Raw genomic sequence first — 16,803 nt, 5'->3', positions numbered from 1 at the left:
GAAAACTGGATTCTTGATTTCAGAATAACACAGCGCTGACGCTCCATGGGATTCCTCAGCTTTGCAACAAAGCAAGCTGAACTCCTCGTTCTCTCCTTTTACTCCAACTCTGCATTTTCTAGATTAGATTGAGTTAATTTTCTACAGGATAACTGGGAAAAATGGAGATGCTGGAGCACCCGGATCAAGAAGCAGCTATTTTTTTGGATAAAACTACTTTTTTTTTTTTTTTAAAAAAGTTTTATCTTGTGAGGCTCACTAACTAACCTGGGCTTCCTTGAGAGCAACGCTGCTGCACATGACTCAGCTCTGGCAGTCAGGACTACGAGCTTAGCAGGCAAAGTACTTGCTACTAGTGCTCCAAATTTGGTAATTCAATCGGGTAATTTCCCCCTCCCGATATCAGTGCAATTCTTGAAAGAGACTTTGTACTAGAGGAAGTTGCAAAGTATGTAATTCCAAGTAGCCTGTAGTAAGAGCAAGAGAGACCCAGTACAGGGGAAAAAAAAAACCCAAACCAAAATCCTGGAAGGAGGGTTGGCCCCCATTTCTGGAAGCAGCAGGGAGACTGGCACTGCAGCGAGCTACATCGGGCCTTTGCATCCTCCTCACACGCTTCTGGCAGCTACGCTGCTGCCCGCCGGGCTTGTACAGGGGCAGGGCTGCACATGACTAAGCTGCGGATGTAGCAAAGGCTTGGCCACAGTGTTAGAAAGCCTTTGGCCTCGATTCCTCTCTAGCAGAAGAACACCAGAGGTGCATTTCATGGAGCAAAATGACACGCAAAAGCAGATGTGTTTTACTTTGATTCTCCTCAGTACCATTGCAGGGGGGGGTGAACGAAAAGGCCAAACCAGAGTAGAGACACTGGCTCCTAATGCCCCTAGTTTTGGTGAATCCAAGCAGGAATGCTGCCTGACAACAGCTGAGGATCTGTAGCTATTGCCTGCAATGAGCCAATGCTGCAGGTTGGGGTGGGGAGGTGGAACCTGATAGCTCCTGGGGTCCCACAGCCGCCAGCTGCCCCAGCATGGCTCCAAGGCCTTTGCAAACCAATCTGTCCCTTACTCTGGATACTAGATGCAAATGTTGATGAAAGGCAAGGTATTGTTCCAACGGTTTTATTCCAGGTTTACCATAACACAGGTTTATGGAATCAAAAATACAACTCAAGATCATCTTTAGTTCTATGAAAAAAGTGAGGGTGGGTTACTTTCTTGCAGCTGAGTTATTGGTTTTTCATCTCGCTCAGTGGGATTTTACTCTTTAAAAGGTAAATAAACAAACCTATATTGACAATTAGCTGTAAATAGCCGAAGGAGGAGACTCCAAATTGTTTGTATAAAACTCCACCGATGGTGGGGCCGACAGTCCGGGTCAAGGGCTGCACCGAGGCACAAATCCCAAGCATGGTACCTGGGAGAGACGGCAGAGACAGGCAGACATCAGGGTGAGGGCAAGTCTTGGGATGGGAAAGTGGAGAAGAGTGTGTGGGAGCCCCATTGTCCCTGATGGCATTCCCCTGCAGTAGTAGCAAATCACTTCACATAATCTCTTGCATTAATTCATAGAGGTCCAATTAGGGTTTGTTAAGGCTAAGGACTCCTGGAGGCGTGGGGACGAGTTTCCGCCATGCTCCAACTCAGCTCTTTACTGAGTGGTCCGGATAACCATAATGCTGCTCAAAAAGCAAGCCAGTGCTCACCACTGCCTTCACCAGGGACCAAGGAAGCCTTTGGCCCATGGAGATGCTTCTGAACATCGCACCCAGCAGGGCTGGTAACTACTGCAGGTGTGGGACAGAGGAACAGCTCTTGAGGGCTTAGCAGGAGTGAGAGGCTTAAGTCTAACTAGGTCTTTAAGAATAAATAAATAAAACCACAGATAAAGACTGAACCACCTTGAGATACTCCCCCCACCCTCCCTTGCAAAAAGAACGGATATTTCAATTTGGATGGAAATGCAAGCCCTTCACCCGGCTGGGCCGGTTTCCCCTCCAGCAGCTCTCCCATTTGCATCATTAACAGGAACTCGGTGGATGGGGAAGTACCTCCAGTTTAGCAAAAGCAGGATTTTGGTTTTTTTCCATGCACAGATGGGTGGCCAGGATGTCCCATGGGATGCAAAGATGGCCCCCATGCATCCAGCATGCTCTTTGCCCTGCAGTCTTCGTGCAGGACGGGCTACCACTCAGGGGAGCAGAAAATACCTGGCTGGCCAGAAAATCATTAGCCTCCAAAACTGGGAGGAACGGCAAGCTGGTAACATATGGAAGAAACTTGTGCCCTGCTCTGAAATTATGTTTGCAATTGTTTTTTTTTTTTAATATCAGTATGATTATTTGGGCTGTTGGCATCAACTTTCCACCAAGACATGCGTTGAAGCACTGTCACCCCACAAGGCCAGCAGTGCCTGGGAAGGATGAGGAGGATGCCTGGAAGAAGATGTGAAGCCGAGTGCAATACCCAACGTGGATAGCCATGGGGAAATGATCTCTGGCTCCAGGAGAGAAGAGGTAGCCAGGTGTTTGCGTAGTGCCGGCCAGCAACTGCTGGGCTTTTATCAGCATGCTTAAAATACTTGTGCAATGAGCCCGAGCTGAGGGCGTAGCCATGCGGAGAGGGAAATCTCCCGGGAAGCGCTGCCGAGCACTCCTCCCGCGCATGGGAACACAAAGGTGATGGGTGGGACCTCGCCTTGACCCTTTGCCAATGGGAACCATCCCACAACCACCAAACTTTCTGGGTGGGTTTTGCAATTATTTTTTCCCCTCTAGGTATTTGAATTAAACTAATTACTACGTACAATTGTCAAACTGGCTCTTATGATTGAGGAGGCACTTTTTTTCCTTTCCTTTTTTTTTTTTTTCTGGAGCAGAAATCCATTTTCTTAAAAGGCTGGGCTCTCTCTCTGCACTTCTCCAACATGTTGCTGAGAAAGATAATTTCTATTTAATGGGCTTAAATTAGATCCCTTGTGTCAGACGCTCTTGAGTTTCGGGACGTTGTAACTCTCAGTTCTCCAGTGTGACCCTAGCTCTGTTTAAAGCTGCATATGTGATGGATCTCATTTAAGGCAAGACCTTTAACTGGGACAAGTCACCACATCAGCAGAAAAATCCCTGTGTTGCTTTGCACAGCTCTGCCAGCGCACATTCTCACCTTCTTCATCACGGCTATCCCACTTTCTGAACCTTCCCTGCCTTTTTTTTCCTCCCTCCCCAGCTTTTTTTCCCCCCTTTTCCCATACCTGGCATGACCCGTCCCGGCTGGGTGCCCATCCTCCCCTCTGCCCCAGCCCTCCTCTCCTCCGGCAGGTTTCAGGGTTGGGTGCTGGCGGCTCCCCAGGCCGGGTGGCTCCATCCCTCTTCCCACCCTCTGCTGTACCAGAGCGCCCCGGCTCGCCCTCCGTTCCAACTCACATCCTGTTGCTGCACTCAAATGATGATGCTGGCCCAGATCAGCCTCATGCCCGCGGGGTAATTGCAGGGCCTAATTTAACGATTAGGTCATCGCCACCAGCGGCCGCTTTCAAACCAGCAAAGCCCGAGCAAAGCTGGGGGTTTCAATGTGCCAAGCCCTGCCTGGCTACAAGCTCTCCTCCTAAGGTTTTGCCTCTGACGTGCAAATAAAATCATGAAACGTGGGCCCATTAGTCAGGGAGGCTCTGCCAGGCTTCCTCCCTCCCTCTTTCCCCGGAGGGCGGGGGGCTCTGCACAGAAACAAGACCTCCATTCTCAAGGAGGGACCGGGGCTGACAAGGAGTGCTTGTGTGGATGCTGGGGCTGGGGTTGGGAGGCTGGGGGCTGCCCTCCCACCAGCTCACACGCCCCAGCTGAACAGCACGTGCACGTGGGGCGGAATTTTCTCTTCCTGCCTTTGAAGATGAGGAGAGGGGGAAAAAAAATATCAAAGGGAAACGAATGAAATCATTTCCGCTCTCTTCCCTTCAGTGCAAAGCCCCGGCCATAAGCAAAGAACAAGTAGCAAACTCATCAGCATTGGTCCTGAAGCAGGATGATAGGTGCAAGGGATGGTGCCATCCTATGTCCCACTGCTCCCTTTCTGAGACACCTATTTAAAAGGCAAGGACGAGTGACTCAGTGTCTAGCAAGGGCGGACGGGTTATCCCTCCTGCAACACCCCATCCGTTCCAAACCTACAATGAGAATGGACACCTGAGCTCAGCCCAACCTCTACCTCCCTGGAAAGTTTCTCACTGGCCCAAAGAAAAACCTCCATGGGCTCTGCTGGCCCCAGGCTGGCAAAAACATCAAGAAAAGACAGCAGCAAGCCTCAAAAGTGATGTTTCCCAAGGCAAATTCCCAATGTGTGATTTCCGTGCATTAACTAAAAATTGTTGCAAGCTATCGCTCAGGTTTTTGACACGGTGACAGCGAGGCTTTTACAAAAAGCCAGATTTTCATGCTGTTAGAAAAGTGGGGATTTCTAATATGCCACCAAAGTGCTCGCTTTGCAGAGCTGATCTTGGGCTTGCATAGGAAGGAGCAGCCTTTTAGCTGCTGTACGGGTGGAGCAGCCGTTGCGGGGTGCCACCCACGGCCTGAGACGGATGGCAGGCATTTTAATAGCCGCATTTCTCTGCGAGACACCCACGCCACCACTGCTGCAGCTGCTGTGGTGGAGAGGCAGCTCGCCGGGACATGGCTCTGCTGTGTCAGGCATTCCTGCCTTCGCCCCGGTCTCTGCCCGGCTGCGTTCAAAACAAGCACAAAGCCATCAGATGCCTCTTTCCTCAAAAACGTTGCAAGGAGGAAGTGGGGTTTGAAAGACCAGGGAGGAGTGGTGGAGACAAAGTTTTCTTCCAGTGCCACAGTACTCTGTGCCAGCAGCATCCTTGTCGTCATGCCCAGTTTAGAGCCAGACATAACTCTGCAATTTGTAGTAGCACTTGGCATGGCATCAACCCAGGATGGACAGGCAGAAGAAAGCCCCAAACAGCCCATGGTTCTTCTGATGTCCCATGAGCCCCTCCTGCCTATCAAAGTCACTCTGCAGGCTGCCTCCATCCTGCCCTGCCGTCCTGCCTGCCATGCAGAGACTGTCAGTCCCGCCAAGGCGCAGGCTGACCTAACAACATACGCAAGCAGGGAGCAGGGTAAGGCATTTTCCTCTCTGACCGAAGCTTGCCTCCAGGCTTTAAAAGCCAAGCAGTGCTCTGGTTTTCCTCACAAAGTCCCTTTCAGAAGAGCCTGGATGAATTCCAGCTCGGCTGTACATGCCAAAGCTTCTTGGTGCCCTTCCCCCCTGGCTCTTCCTCCTCTCATGAACATCACTCCAACTCATGAAACAGCAGATTTTCTTCCCATCTGAGCAGAGGGGCTGGGACATCCCCAGTCCTCACCTCCCCAGGACCTAACCTAAGTGGTCCTCCCAGGTAGAATTATCCCACTCGGAAATCACAGGCTCCCAGCATTTGTAGGAGATACAGTATTCAGCTCTACAAATAAACTACTGAAGTGACATTTAGAAAAGCTCTTCATCCAGAAGCATCCCAAAAGTGCTTTATAAACTTCACTAATGGGCTGTGCAAACTATAACTCCCATGCTTGTAGGGTCTACACAGAGCTGGCATGGCTGCTAGGGAAGGTGAAGGGTGCAGGCTGGCATCCCAGAAAGTCTCAGCTAGAGCAGAGAAACTCTCAGGTTCCTGGTGAATGCAGCCTGGGGAGTGAACACTGAAAGAGCTTAAGCAAAAGACACCAAGCTGGATTAACCCAGCTCCATTCTGGGACAAACTCAGCAAGGCTCCCATGACAATAATGTAGGCATATTTCCTTAGTCAACAGAGGAAAAACCCCAGGAATAAAGATTTGTGTGTCTACCATTGCATCTCAGCCCCCTTGTACAGAGGAATATGGTAACTCGTTGACTGAAACATGGCCAAAATGTAGAAAGGGGGGCAATTACCACATCAGGCAAAATATCTTTCCAAAGAGCGACCCAGAATACCCTCCAGAGATGCCCTAAGTTAACAGGTGTGAATGAACAGCCCCATTGGTCACCCTCACGGTGCAAAAGCACGTTGTTGAGTTTTTTTCTTGAACATATCTTGGGTTCATGTGGAAAGGAGAGTTTGGGAGAGGCTTCCTTTAATGTGTCTGGCACTACGGATGTCAGCACAGGACCAGGAGTACTGGGTCACGGGATGTTTGCTCAATGTTGTTCAACTTCATCTTGTATTAGCCCCACTGGTCCCCATTCATCCGCTCTGCTGACACCCACTGTATTCAACTGCCAAATCAGATTTTCTGGGCAATTGGGCATTCGCCATAAGTGTGGCCCAGCACTCGATGGTGGTGATGTCAGCTGGAAAGTACCTGCTGGACTCAAAAATGAGAAAAGACCAGTCTGATCTTTTTTGATGAGTCTTACCCGTGTCAGAGGAGGGGACGGCCTTGGTGAGGATGCTGTCGGTGATGGTGCCCAACATGCTGAATGCAAACATCAGTGGCACTGCAATGATGCAGTAGTGCCACACAGTCCTCATCAGGGCCTAAGGGACAGGACAAAATGGACCATGGATCATTAGAGAGCACAAGAGGTGACTTTGTGGCAAGAAACAACCTAGAAAAACATCACGAGCCAAACCCATCGCTTAGGTAAATTGTGGGAGCCACAACTGATACATGATGGTGCAGGGTTTTTCACAGCCCACCACTTGTCTGCAGCGAATTATTCCAAGCATGCAGTGCAAGTAAAAAATGATACCCTACAATCTGGCAGCATGTTTCTCCGGCACTGCTGTGGGTATTTTTAGCGTCTGGGAATTAGTGACGGCCCCGCACCCTTCCCCCGTCTTCTGTCTCTTGTCCAATTCCCGAGGAAACATTGAACAGCAGATGCATGTGGTGTACTTCAGGAAGCCTCCATTACTTATACAAAACAGCCTAGAGAAGGCATTTCAGTTCATTATCATAAATAATTAAAACTAAACTGAGCTTGTCAAAATAAATGAGCACGGTGTATTGTGTAACGTCGTACCTTTGGGATTTCTAATCCTGTTCTGCTGCTTCCTCGCTAATAAATTCACAGAATTCAGTAATCTGGAATAGGTCTTCTGGCCATAAGTGCACATTAGCGAGCATAATTAGGGAGAGTAATGATTTTGTTATTGCACATATTCTTAGCGGAGACATCCCTCCAGCTGTTTAATACTGAAACAAAAGCGGTGAAGCTCCCTAAGCTGTGGGGCTAGAGCGGCTCTCGGCTCATTCACAAGCCCTGCTGGTCAAATGAATGGATTTCTCTGGGGCATGGAAAGGAAATTCCCCCTTTCTTGCAAGTCTCCTGCCCTCACCTGTGTCTCAAGGTGTGTTATTGCGGCTGGAAAACATTTCTGTCACTGGTTTAGCCAGAAGTTTCATTCTATGGAGTTCTCTCTCGTAAGATCTGGTCCCTGCCTCTCGGCTACAGAAGATGGAGCAGCCCAGAGACATTGCTCACTAATGACTTGGAAATACTGAGGTTTATTTCTAGCTTCCCTCTAGACTCACATACAGTCAGGTTTCTCTCCTCTGAGGGGCTCTTTGCCTACGTTTTGGTTAAGACCTAGGCACCTCTGATTAAGGAACAGGAGAACAAAGACAGAGGGAACAGGTATTTGGTACATAAACATTCAGACAGAGGGAGAATAATTCCTTGCTAGGGCAAATGTCATTGCAGGACAACTTTGCAGAGCTTGTAGGAAAAAACAGCTTTAACTCTCCCCTGCCTTGTATGAATTCCCTCATGGGCTGAAGCAAGCGAGCAGAAAAGAGCAGAGACACATCTGTGCCTCCTGTAAAACCAGGGGAAATGGCTCCTCACTCCTCTGGGACTCAGAAAGGACTGAGCAAGGCAGAGCCCGGTCTCTGCTACTCCTCAGCCACTGGGTAGGAAGCGGTCTTTTTGACCTGAGCAGATCTGATGGCATTTTTCAGGTGAGGGAGGCAGAACCAGGAGTTTCAGCAGACAGGCTCAAAAAGCAAATGCCTGGGAAATGCAGGCAGCGAGGCAGGACGAGGCACAGCCGTGCCTTCAGACAAAGAGAAAAACTTCCCTGTTGCAACCGCCAAGCCCTCCTACACCCCTGCCCACACACTCCCTGCTTGCATCTGCAGATCAGACACCGGCTCTCCCCTCCTCTCCTTTTCCAGGTGTTATTGTGAAGCTCCCAGCCCACCCCTTCCCTTCTCCAGCTGCCAATTGCTGGGAACATTCTGCAACCTCTTCCCAACTGCACTGCTGTCAGTCTGTCCGTCTGCTGCCATCAGTGCTCGCCTTCTAAAAATACTTCAGCCCATCTCCCAGTGATATGAAGATGGGTTTCAGAGTGTCTCTTATTAACAGCTAGCTTTTCTCATCACTTCCATCCTTTGGGGAGGGGTTCTGCTTCGTTTGGAGGCCAGATGCAGCAAGGGCACAGTGGGTGGGATGCTCCTTCACCGGCAGACTGTGCAGGATTAAAAGCTTCATGCATTAATCTCTGAATTTGGGTCCTGCTGCTGTGACGGCAGTCGTCCCCGCCAAGACAGAAAGCCACCCCAGAAACGGATGTTTTCTCAGCAGCCACTCAACAGAGCACTTTTTAATAAGGCATCCTCAGTGAAGAGGATCACAGCTGCGTTTGCCTATGAATAGTTCTCGTGGGAAGTAATCGCTGACCCTTGTCCCCAGGCCCGTGCTGTCAGGATGTCCACAGCCCTCCGGGCTTGGTGTAATTGCCAACTATAAAATGATTTCCCTTCCTGGCTTCCCTCCCTGCACAGCTGATGTGAGCCTCCCCGCATTGGGGCTTTAGACACTGCAAGCTGGGCTGCCCCATGTGTCCTTCCTCTGCCAGTGAGGTTTCCTCTCCTACCTCCAGCCTTCCCTTTCTGTGAGACATCAGCGCACAAAAGCCATTTACTCCATGTTGCCCCTCTGCCTGATTCCCATGGGACTGGGCCTTGGCTTCGGAGGCAGTCCCCGTGGCAGCCTGCTCTGCACCCTGTTGGAGGTGCTCCATATGGGCCAGGTCCATCTTGGTCCCTCCTAATTGCTCCCACCCATGAACAAAAATCAATGGTGAGACTTTCAAAGCCCTTCCTGGGCCATGCTCAGGAGCACCAAGCCCTGTGCAGATGTTCCATGCTAAGGTGGCACACGGATGCCAGCCAAAAGCATGTGACACCAGCCAGGAGGAACCCTTCCCGAGCATCCCACCACCTGGCAGCACCTCCGTGAGCCCCAAAATCCATCTGCAAAGCCAATCCTTCATCTGCATCCATCCTCCCTTCCCAGTCTCATCTCGGACATGTGACTTAGCCTCTGATTAGCAAAGCTGCATAGGTGCCTCATCTCATCCGTGTAGCTGGGAAACAAGAGCCTCAATTCCCTCCAGGATTTGGCCCTGACCTCCCTGTGGCTGTGGTGTGGTTGTGGGAACAGCACCCATCCTACTCGCCCCGGCAGGAGCACTGGTGTCCCACTAGCAAGGCTCGAGGCCAAATCCTGCAGGGAACATCAAAAGGCTGAGGAGGCTCAATCGTCCTTTGGGCCCATCTCGCTGATGGGGACTGGTGTGCACCCTTCCTCCGTACCCATCGCCTGGGAGAGCTATTGGTTCCCCGAGTGTGGCTTATCTGAGCAAACACGATTACCAGCAGAGCTGCCTACGTCAACTCGGTTTTCCAATTACCATTTGAGATTGGCATTTACTGTTGCCCATGCAGACACAACTGGCAATGGGTAGCATCGCTCATCCCAAAAGGGAGGAACAAAATTACTGCCTTGCTACCTCCTTCCCCAAATACTCTCAGCTTAGGGGAATTAGGCAAAGATAATTTGCCCCAGAAGAAAAGCACACAACCTCTGCTGTCTCGCAACAGCGTACAACCACAATGATTCCCTCCCCCATAATCTTCATTTACTTTCTGGGTAGTTCAGGAAATGCAGTCACTGACAAGACTGAGGGCAGGAATTCTGTACAAATCTAGTGACTCAGGCGGGACTTAACGAGTTTCTGTGTGAGATTAATTTTTTTTTTTAATCCCTGTAACTATTATGCGGCTTTTTATCGTTATTTGGCGTGGTACTTAACGCTGAGTGCTGCTCTGTTTGCACAGAGGCCCAGGAGAGCTGGTTCCTCCCCCAGGGACCACCCAGCAAAGCTGGTGGTGGCTTTTCAAGGGGTAGAGCTTGCAGCCAGCTCTCATGGACCTCGTGTCACTGTGTTATTAAAAGGCACTGTGGATGATTTGATGCCAAACCTTACCATGCCTAGGCCCACGCCGGCGAAGACGAAGACGCTGAGTCTGAGCAGGCTCCTCTCTGTGCAGTGGTTAGTGAGTTTTCCAACAACCAGACCCTGGATAACCTGGGAAAGATGCACATGAGCATCATTAAGCCCGAAGTATAACAGTTTAAATAAGCTCAAAAGAGAACTGCTACAGCGTTTCAAGCAAATGAAAGGCAGAAAATGGGTTATTTCCTTGCTTTTTTTGGAGAAAAAGAGACCTCACTGTCACAGTGAATGGCTGGAAGACACAATCCTGTATTTCAAGCATCAGTTGAAATTCTTTACTCAGGGTGCCTGCCCGAGTTTACTATCACTGCCTACTCACCAGCAGTGATTGAAACTTTCTAAAGACACTTGCAGATACAAATGAATCTAACTAACTCGTGATGTTTTTATGAAATGCAATTAATACTAAGATCTTGAATCTTGGCAAGTCCGTCCAAAGAAAAACTGTACGTTTGTGTGCAGAGGAGAAAAATGCCTCCTTTCCTGTACCTTCTCTTGCCATTATTTTAAACTATAAATATACAAATTGGGCGGTTCATCATTTTTAGACAGGAAACAAGTATGACAGAGATGCTAATACCCAGCCCCAGCAGTATGCGCAGATGTGAGGGACGGGGAACTGGTTTTACAGACTTTAAATAAAAACTGGGGGGGAGGGAAGGAGGAGCAGGAAAAACTTAAGTTGCAGGAAGCATTTGGCTTTTCCAGTGCTTTGTAGAGCTAAGATTCCCTCCTTTATTTCTGTGTTCAGCATCTCCCATACTTCAGGTGACACTGGCCCAAGCAGACAAGAGAGGACAGAGGCTGGAAGAGATTGCTGTGAAAATGAAGCCTGCAGACTGCATTTCATGAGAGGGACAGATAGGAATCTACCAAGTTTTCCCTGCCTTGAAAGGGTTTGTTCGATCCAAGTGAAAACCCCTCTGACTTGAAAGAAGAGCTCTAGTTCAAAATGCTTTGTTTGGCATGATGGCTTCATTTCAATGGCAGTCCAGCCTGCAGAATACCTCGGTGCTCCACTTGGACCTGGAAAGAGCTATGCTCAGCCTTACTATGTTAGTCTTAAGGGTGAAATCCAAACTCAACTGAAAGGAAATGAGTGCATAATTAATAAGAAAATTTTTAAAATGAAATGACAAGCAGTCCAGAAAATGCAATTTAATTATTAAAATAAAATGAAAAAGCAAAAAGTAAATAGCAACGGAGTGAAAATAAAATAAAGTTGACATAAAGCACAATAGCTATAAATTGAATGTATTTCCAACAAGTTACAACTTAATGGAAAGCGTCAAATTTGACTTTTCACTTTGTTTCAGAGCACAATCCTTTTTTGACACGAGCACATTGCAGCAAGCAGACATTTTTGTTACCAGCAAATGTTTTTCCTGCCTCCTTTTTGTCCCCATCCCCACCCTTGGGCAAGGCTTGAGAGCTTGGCTCATGTGTGCCCAGTTGCCGTGTGATGGTGTCACAGGCCCCGCGTGTCTCTCCTGGGTCGTGTCACCCGCCAAGCGGTCACGGGGACACTGACGGACCTGCTGTGGTGTGATGCTCGGACAATGCATGGGATGACGTGAGTCATCCCAGCTAAAAGCCCTGCTGTGGACACGGGAGGAGGCTGATACCAGCCCTGGCAGTCCCTATTCGGGAGGTGGGTGGAGGAGCCGCTGAGTAACACTTCATTAAGCTGAGCACTCCTAAAACGAAGAATCGTCATTAACTTTTTGCAACTTCCCAGTCCCTCCCGCTGGCTTGCCCCGGCCAGGGCTGTGCTGAGTCACGTGGGATGGGGGCTGAGCCCCATCACAGGGCATCGCTTGACTCAGCGGTGGCATCACCCGAACCCCAGTTTGGCTCTGCTGAGCCACCGGAGGAAAGAAAATATTTCTCAATTTGCCCGGACTTGAACAGTGTATTTAATCGGGATACACTGTGCAGATGCAGCCTGGTTCCTGCCCTTCCTTGAATCATTGGGGTATATCATCAGCAGCATCCCAAAGCAGCCTGATCTGATTGCCACGGGAGTGGCGTACCCAAAAAACCTCTCTGTCACTACATGCAAGCATCTAAACATTGGGAACAAGTGCTGCTGCAGCAAAGCCAGGCTCAGAGCAGGCAAGACCTGAAGATAGGCAGACCAGAGGCTACCAGGGCTGTCCCAGAGTGAGTGGAGCAGGGGGACAGTCCTTGTGCCAAGGCTGGCATTCAGCATGGGCTTCCCCATCACTTGGGCTATGGCAATACGAGCATGAGGTAGAACACCACTGCTGAACCAACCAACTGAGCAATGGGACTTTTTCCTAGGACAAGCATCAGCCCAAGTCACCTGCTTTCCCCTCAGGGATGAGCAGCCATCCTTGGATTGTACAGACTACAGCCTCCCCACTGCTTATCTGGGTTGCCAGATTCCCTCCCCAGCATGGTCGCTGCTGATCCAGCCATAAACCCCGGGCAGGCAAGGTCCATCGTCTTGATTTTGGAAACTATCAAACACCAACACCTTCATTTAGGCACTGGATAATATTTCCAGTCACTGGGAGCTCTGGCCTCACTTCCAGTCTGAATTGAGACCTGAAACCCCATTACTTCCAGCCTTCAATTTTCCCTGGGTGCACAGTCCCCTGGTTTGCATGAGCGGCAGCCACCTGCACAGGCACATTTGGGAAGGAGGAAGCAAAAGGTTGTTCATGTGCACTCTCCCATGTAAGGTTTTGGACCTGTGTTGCAATTGCCAGGGAGTAGCAGTGGCATCCCAGATGACTTAGCCATCACTGCTCCCATGGACAAGCCCTGGTGGCACTGAAGAGGCAGCAATGATATTTATCCTTATTTTTATTCCTGCTGCCGTGTTCTGGGCTTTTCCCTTGCACGAAACCTCCCCTTGAGACTGACTGTGATGGGCCTTCCCCGCCTGCATTTCATTTTGCCTGGATGGTGCTTGCCTTTGTAACCTGACCTCCTTTGAAGTCGGGGAAGAGCCAGTGTACCTGGCTGGGATGCCTTCTGTCATCAATAAACAAAAGAGAGAGGAAATTGTTTGCAAGTGAAATAACAGGCACTGCCCGTGGCTGTGTACACATGTCACAGGATAAACCAACTCATCTTTTTTCTCCTTCCCCCTCTCCTTCTTTAAAGGCAAATAAGTCTCCCAATAAATGCATAAGAACAGCCAAATCTCTCCCTGTTGTTATGCTGGATTCACCAAACTGAGGAATCGTTACACTAGTTCAGCTGATCATGTAGAAAAATACTCTTTATTTCTACCACTGTATTTGAGTTCTGGGAAGGCAGCAGCTTTCATGTGCTTAGAAGCGCCAATTGCCCATTTTATTGTTAATCTCATTAACAAATTTCAGGAATTCCTTGCAGGATGGAAAAGATTGTTGCTGTTTGAAGGTTTGAAGGTGCTAGTTTTTGGAAGACTTGAACGGTGAAGCACTAGCCTTGCTGCATGGAGCTGCTGCTGAGCAGGACTGGCACCCGCAAGTATCTAACCTCATTGGTGGAGGTTAGAGGAGCGACATAGGTGCTTGGCTGGTCCTCCATGCTCAGTGGACACAGGGCTGTTTCTACAGATTCTTCCATCAGCCCCGATCAAAAGTCTAATAGAGCCCAGCAACAAAATAAATTCCCTTTCACCCAACAGCCTGGAAATGAAAAGATACAAGAAGGTTGGAGAGGCAGGCGCAGCAGCCCAGATAAGCCGATACAGTCTAGCAGAGAAGATGCAGAGCCCCATCCCTAGCGCAGATAGCATGATTCACATCAGAGGCAGCCTCCCACACACAGGACCCATATCTCTTGCCTTTGAAATTGTGCCCGGCTGGCAGTTCCCAGGGCAAGCGCAGCCGGCTGGGGTGGGATGCGCAGGTGGGCACCAGCTGGGGCAGACCGCAGGGGGCAACCAAAATTACGAGGCTTTTCTGCATGGGCTGAAGGTGGTGCAAAACCTTGGGCGGGGGAAAAGAGAATTCCTTTACTGACACAGTGATGCGAATAAGTGCTTGGGAAGTAGTCGAGGTCTTGCAGAGGAGCAGGAGGGTGGTGGGACTGGAAAGGGAGTGGACAGCAAGGACCAAACTGCTGAAGGCAGCACTTTGCTGCACAGGGAAGAGGACCCTGTGTTTTGCAAACTCCAACCTAATCACTTTCTTTCCCTCTCCAACCCACCCCCCTCCACAGACTTAAATCCTTCAAAGCGAGGAAACTGGAGAACTTTCTGTTTGTTGTTGCAAGGTCCTTTCACCGAGTGGGTTTTCCCCCTAGGCATACCTGGCTGTAATTAAATCCCTGGCTCTTTAATCATCTCTTTTGCTGTGCAAGGGGAAAAAAAAAGCAAGAGGGACAGACTGGTGATAAGATGATACGCAATGTAAATCTCTCCTCCAGGAATCTCTCTCATCTTTTCAGGATCACTCCGTACCAACTTGTCCCTCCAGAAGCTGCACAGCTAGAGGTGGAGTTTGTATAACAATATGAATTTAAATTCAGTAAATAGAACAGATGTCTTATGATTTCTTGATCCTCAGGGTAATAAATATCTACCCTTTTGTCCCACACAGAGTTTTTGTTTGGTACATTTTGCTTTGTTTTTTTTTGAGAAAAGTTCTTAAAGGAAAGCTTCCCCCACCCCCTCCTGCGGTTTGAAATCTAAGCATCAGATGTGACTTCAGATACCAACCAGGGACTCCATGAATTTCACTTACCTAATCCTCTGGCAGCATTTTCCAAGTCAGATACTATGCCTGGAAGTTCTCCATGCTATTGTGCTCACAACTCCAAAAAAAGCCAGAGCCTAGGCCCACTTCTGCCCATTATGCAAAGTTAAATGATTTTAAATTATTATGAAATTAATTATTCTCTGAAGGGAGATTGAACGGCATCTCACACTCCCAGGCATTCAATATGAGGGAAATTGTTTGCATGGCTTCTGAGACAAGAGGACTCTGGAAGCCCAGCCCTGGAGGACAGAGGGATTGCATCCCTGATGGGCTCTCAAACCTCTTGCCTGGAGACCCATTGGTGATCAGATAAAGATGCTTCAAACGTATCATGAGCAATGGAATCTGCAATGCAAGACACCTGGAGCAGAGGTAACCCTTCCTGCTGTCTGCCTTCCCCTCCTCATTTCATTATCTCCCACTCGACTCCTCCTCCTGGACACACCTGGCACAGCCTCACACTACCAGGGTGCTTCAAGTATCACCAAAGAGCCCTGGATTGTTTGAATTACCCCCCCACTTGCTATTTTCACTTCATCATCGGACGTCTGCCTGCTCCAGCCTCAGTCATATACCATTTTCTAAGCAATGGCTTTTCCTCATCAAGCAGCTCTTTGTCACAATCTACAACACTACCTCCCTACACACACTTTTGCTTCCCTGACCTCGTTTGGCTCAACCCCAGCCCAGAAGGGAGCTCCTCTCCCACCCTTACCATGCTTAAGCCTGCACTTTCCAGTATCTTCTGCTATTGGATGCTCTGCTCTTTGACTAACCATGATCAGGAAATTTATGCCTGCTCCTGGGCCACTGCTCCATCCAGAGAGTTGGGAAGCCCCCATTCCCCATGGGCAGGTACTCTCATCAGAACTTTTACAACAATACATCAGCAGACTTATACCTTTTGGCCACTCAGGTCTCCATGAGGCAGGCTGGGAGTAGCAGCAAGACAACCTGTGTCCCTCCATGCAGGGCTACAAGTGGCAAAGAGGAGATGTACTGCCAGCGTGAGGGTGAAGGGTGACCATGCCACAGACAGCCAGCTCAGCAAAGGGAAGAGGGTGCCGAGGATGCCCTGCACCATAAGCGGTGGTCATTGGTGCTCCATGCACAGTGCTTGTGAGGACAAAACCCACCCCTAACACCAGCTGAGCCACTTAGCCGCTGGCAAATGCCATGAACCATTCCCATGTGAACAGAACTGAAGCCTAGCAAGGGAGCAACCAAGAGAGGTGCTCTGGGGAGCAGCCAAAGCCCACAAGGCTCCTGGGCTCCAAAACTCAACCTTCCTTGAATCTGCCTTCCCAAATTTCAAGGATCCTCTTGGGCTGTACACAGGGTACCCCCAACCCCGTTCCCCCTCAAACCTTGGGTGGCCTGCAGGGTCATCAAGTGACAGAAGAGGACCAAGCATAATGAAGTGAGGCTGGGCAGCTCTGGATGGGGTCCCTCAGGAGGGCTGCCTGAACTAGCCATGCTACTAATGTCCTAACTAATGTGCTCTGCCTGCAAAGGTGACAAACACCTCACCTCCACAGGGTTGGTGTTTCTGTTCTGATCTCCCTATGCAAAGAGGTGTTTGAGATATCCATGACAAAGTACTTGAGTAGCCTACTTAAAATTAGGTGGACTGACCCAAAGGCATTCCAAATCTCCTCTCTAGGTGCTCTGCAGCTGGCTTGAATGCGAGGAACAGTGAGAAACAGATGTTTACAGTGCATTGGCTACTTCTCACCACAGTAGGTTAAATGAGGATGAGAAGTTGAAAAATTAGGTTAAGCAATTGGAGCATAAT

The 16,803-nt window shown here is 49.4% G+C and overlaps 1 protein-coding gene across 1 annotated transcript in view; it reads right to left on the bottom strand.

The window, feature by feature from the left end:
- Positions 1 to 1,228: 1,228 nt before the first annotated feature.
- Positions 1,229 to 16,803, bottom strand: part of SLC67A1 (solute carrier family 67 member 1) — a 62,085-nt gene continuing 46,510 nt past the window's right edge. Inside the window, exons 8-10 of the mRNA XM_074149496.1 lie at positions 10,258 to 10,359; positions 6,396 to 6,516; positions 1,229 to 1,416 (exon numbers count right to left, since the gene is read on the bottom strand). Coding sequence (XP_074005597.1) covers positions 1,229 to 1,416; positions 6,396 to 6,516; positions 10,258 to 10,359 — 411 coding nt within the window. The remainder of the gene's footprint in view (positions 1,417 to 6,395; positions 6,517 to 10,257; positions 10,360 to 16,803) is intronic.

The sequence above is a fragment of the Numenius arquata genome, chromosome 6 (assembly GCF_964106895.1).
Source record: "Numenius arquata chromosome 6, bNumArq3.hap1.1, whole genome shotgun sequence".
Classification (NCBI taxonomy): Eukaryota; Metazoa; Chordata; class Aves; order Charadriiformes; family Scolopacidae; genus Numenius; species Numenius arquata.
This window is presented reverse-complemented; position numbering and strand designations above follow the sequence as displayed.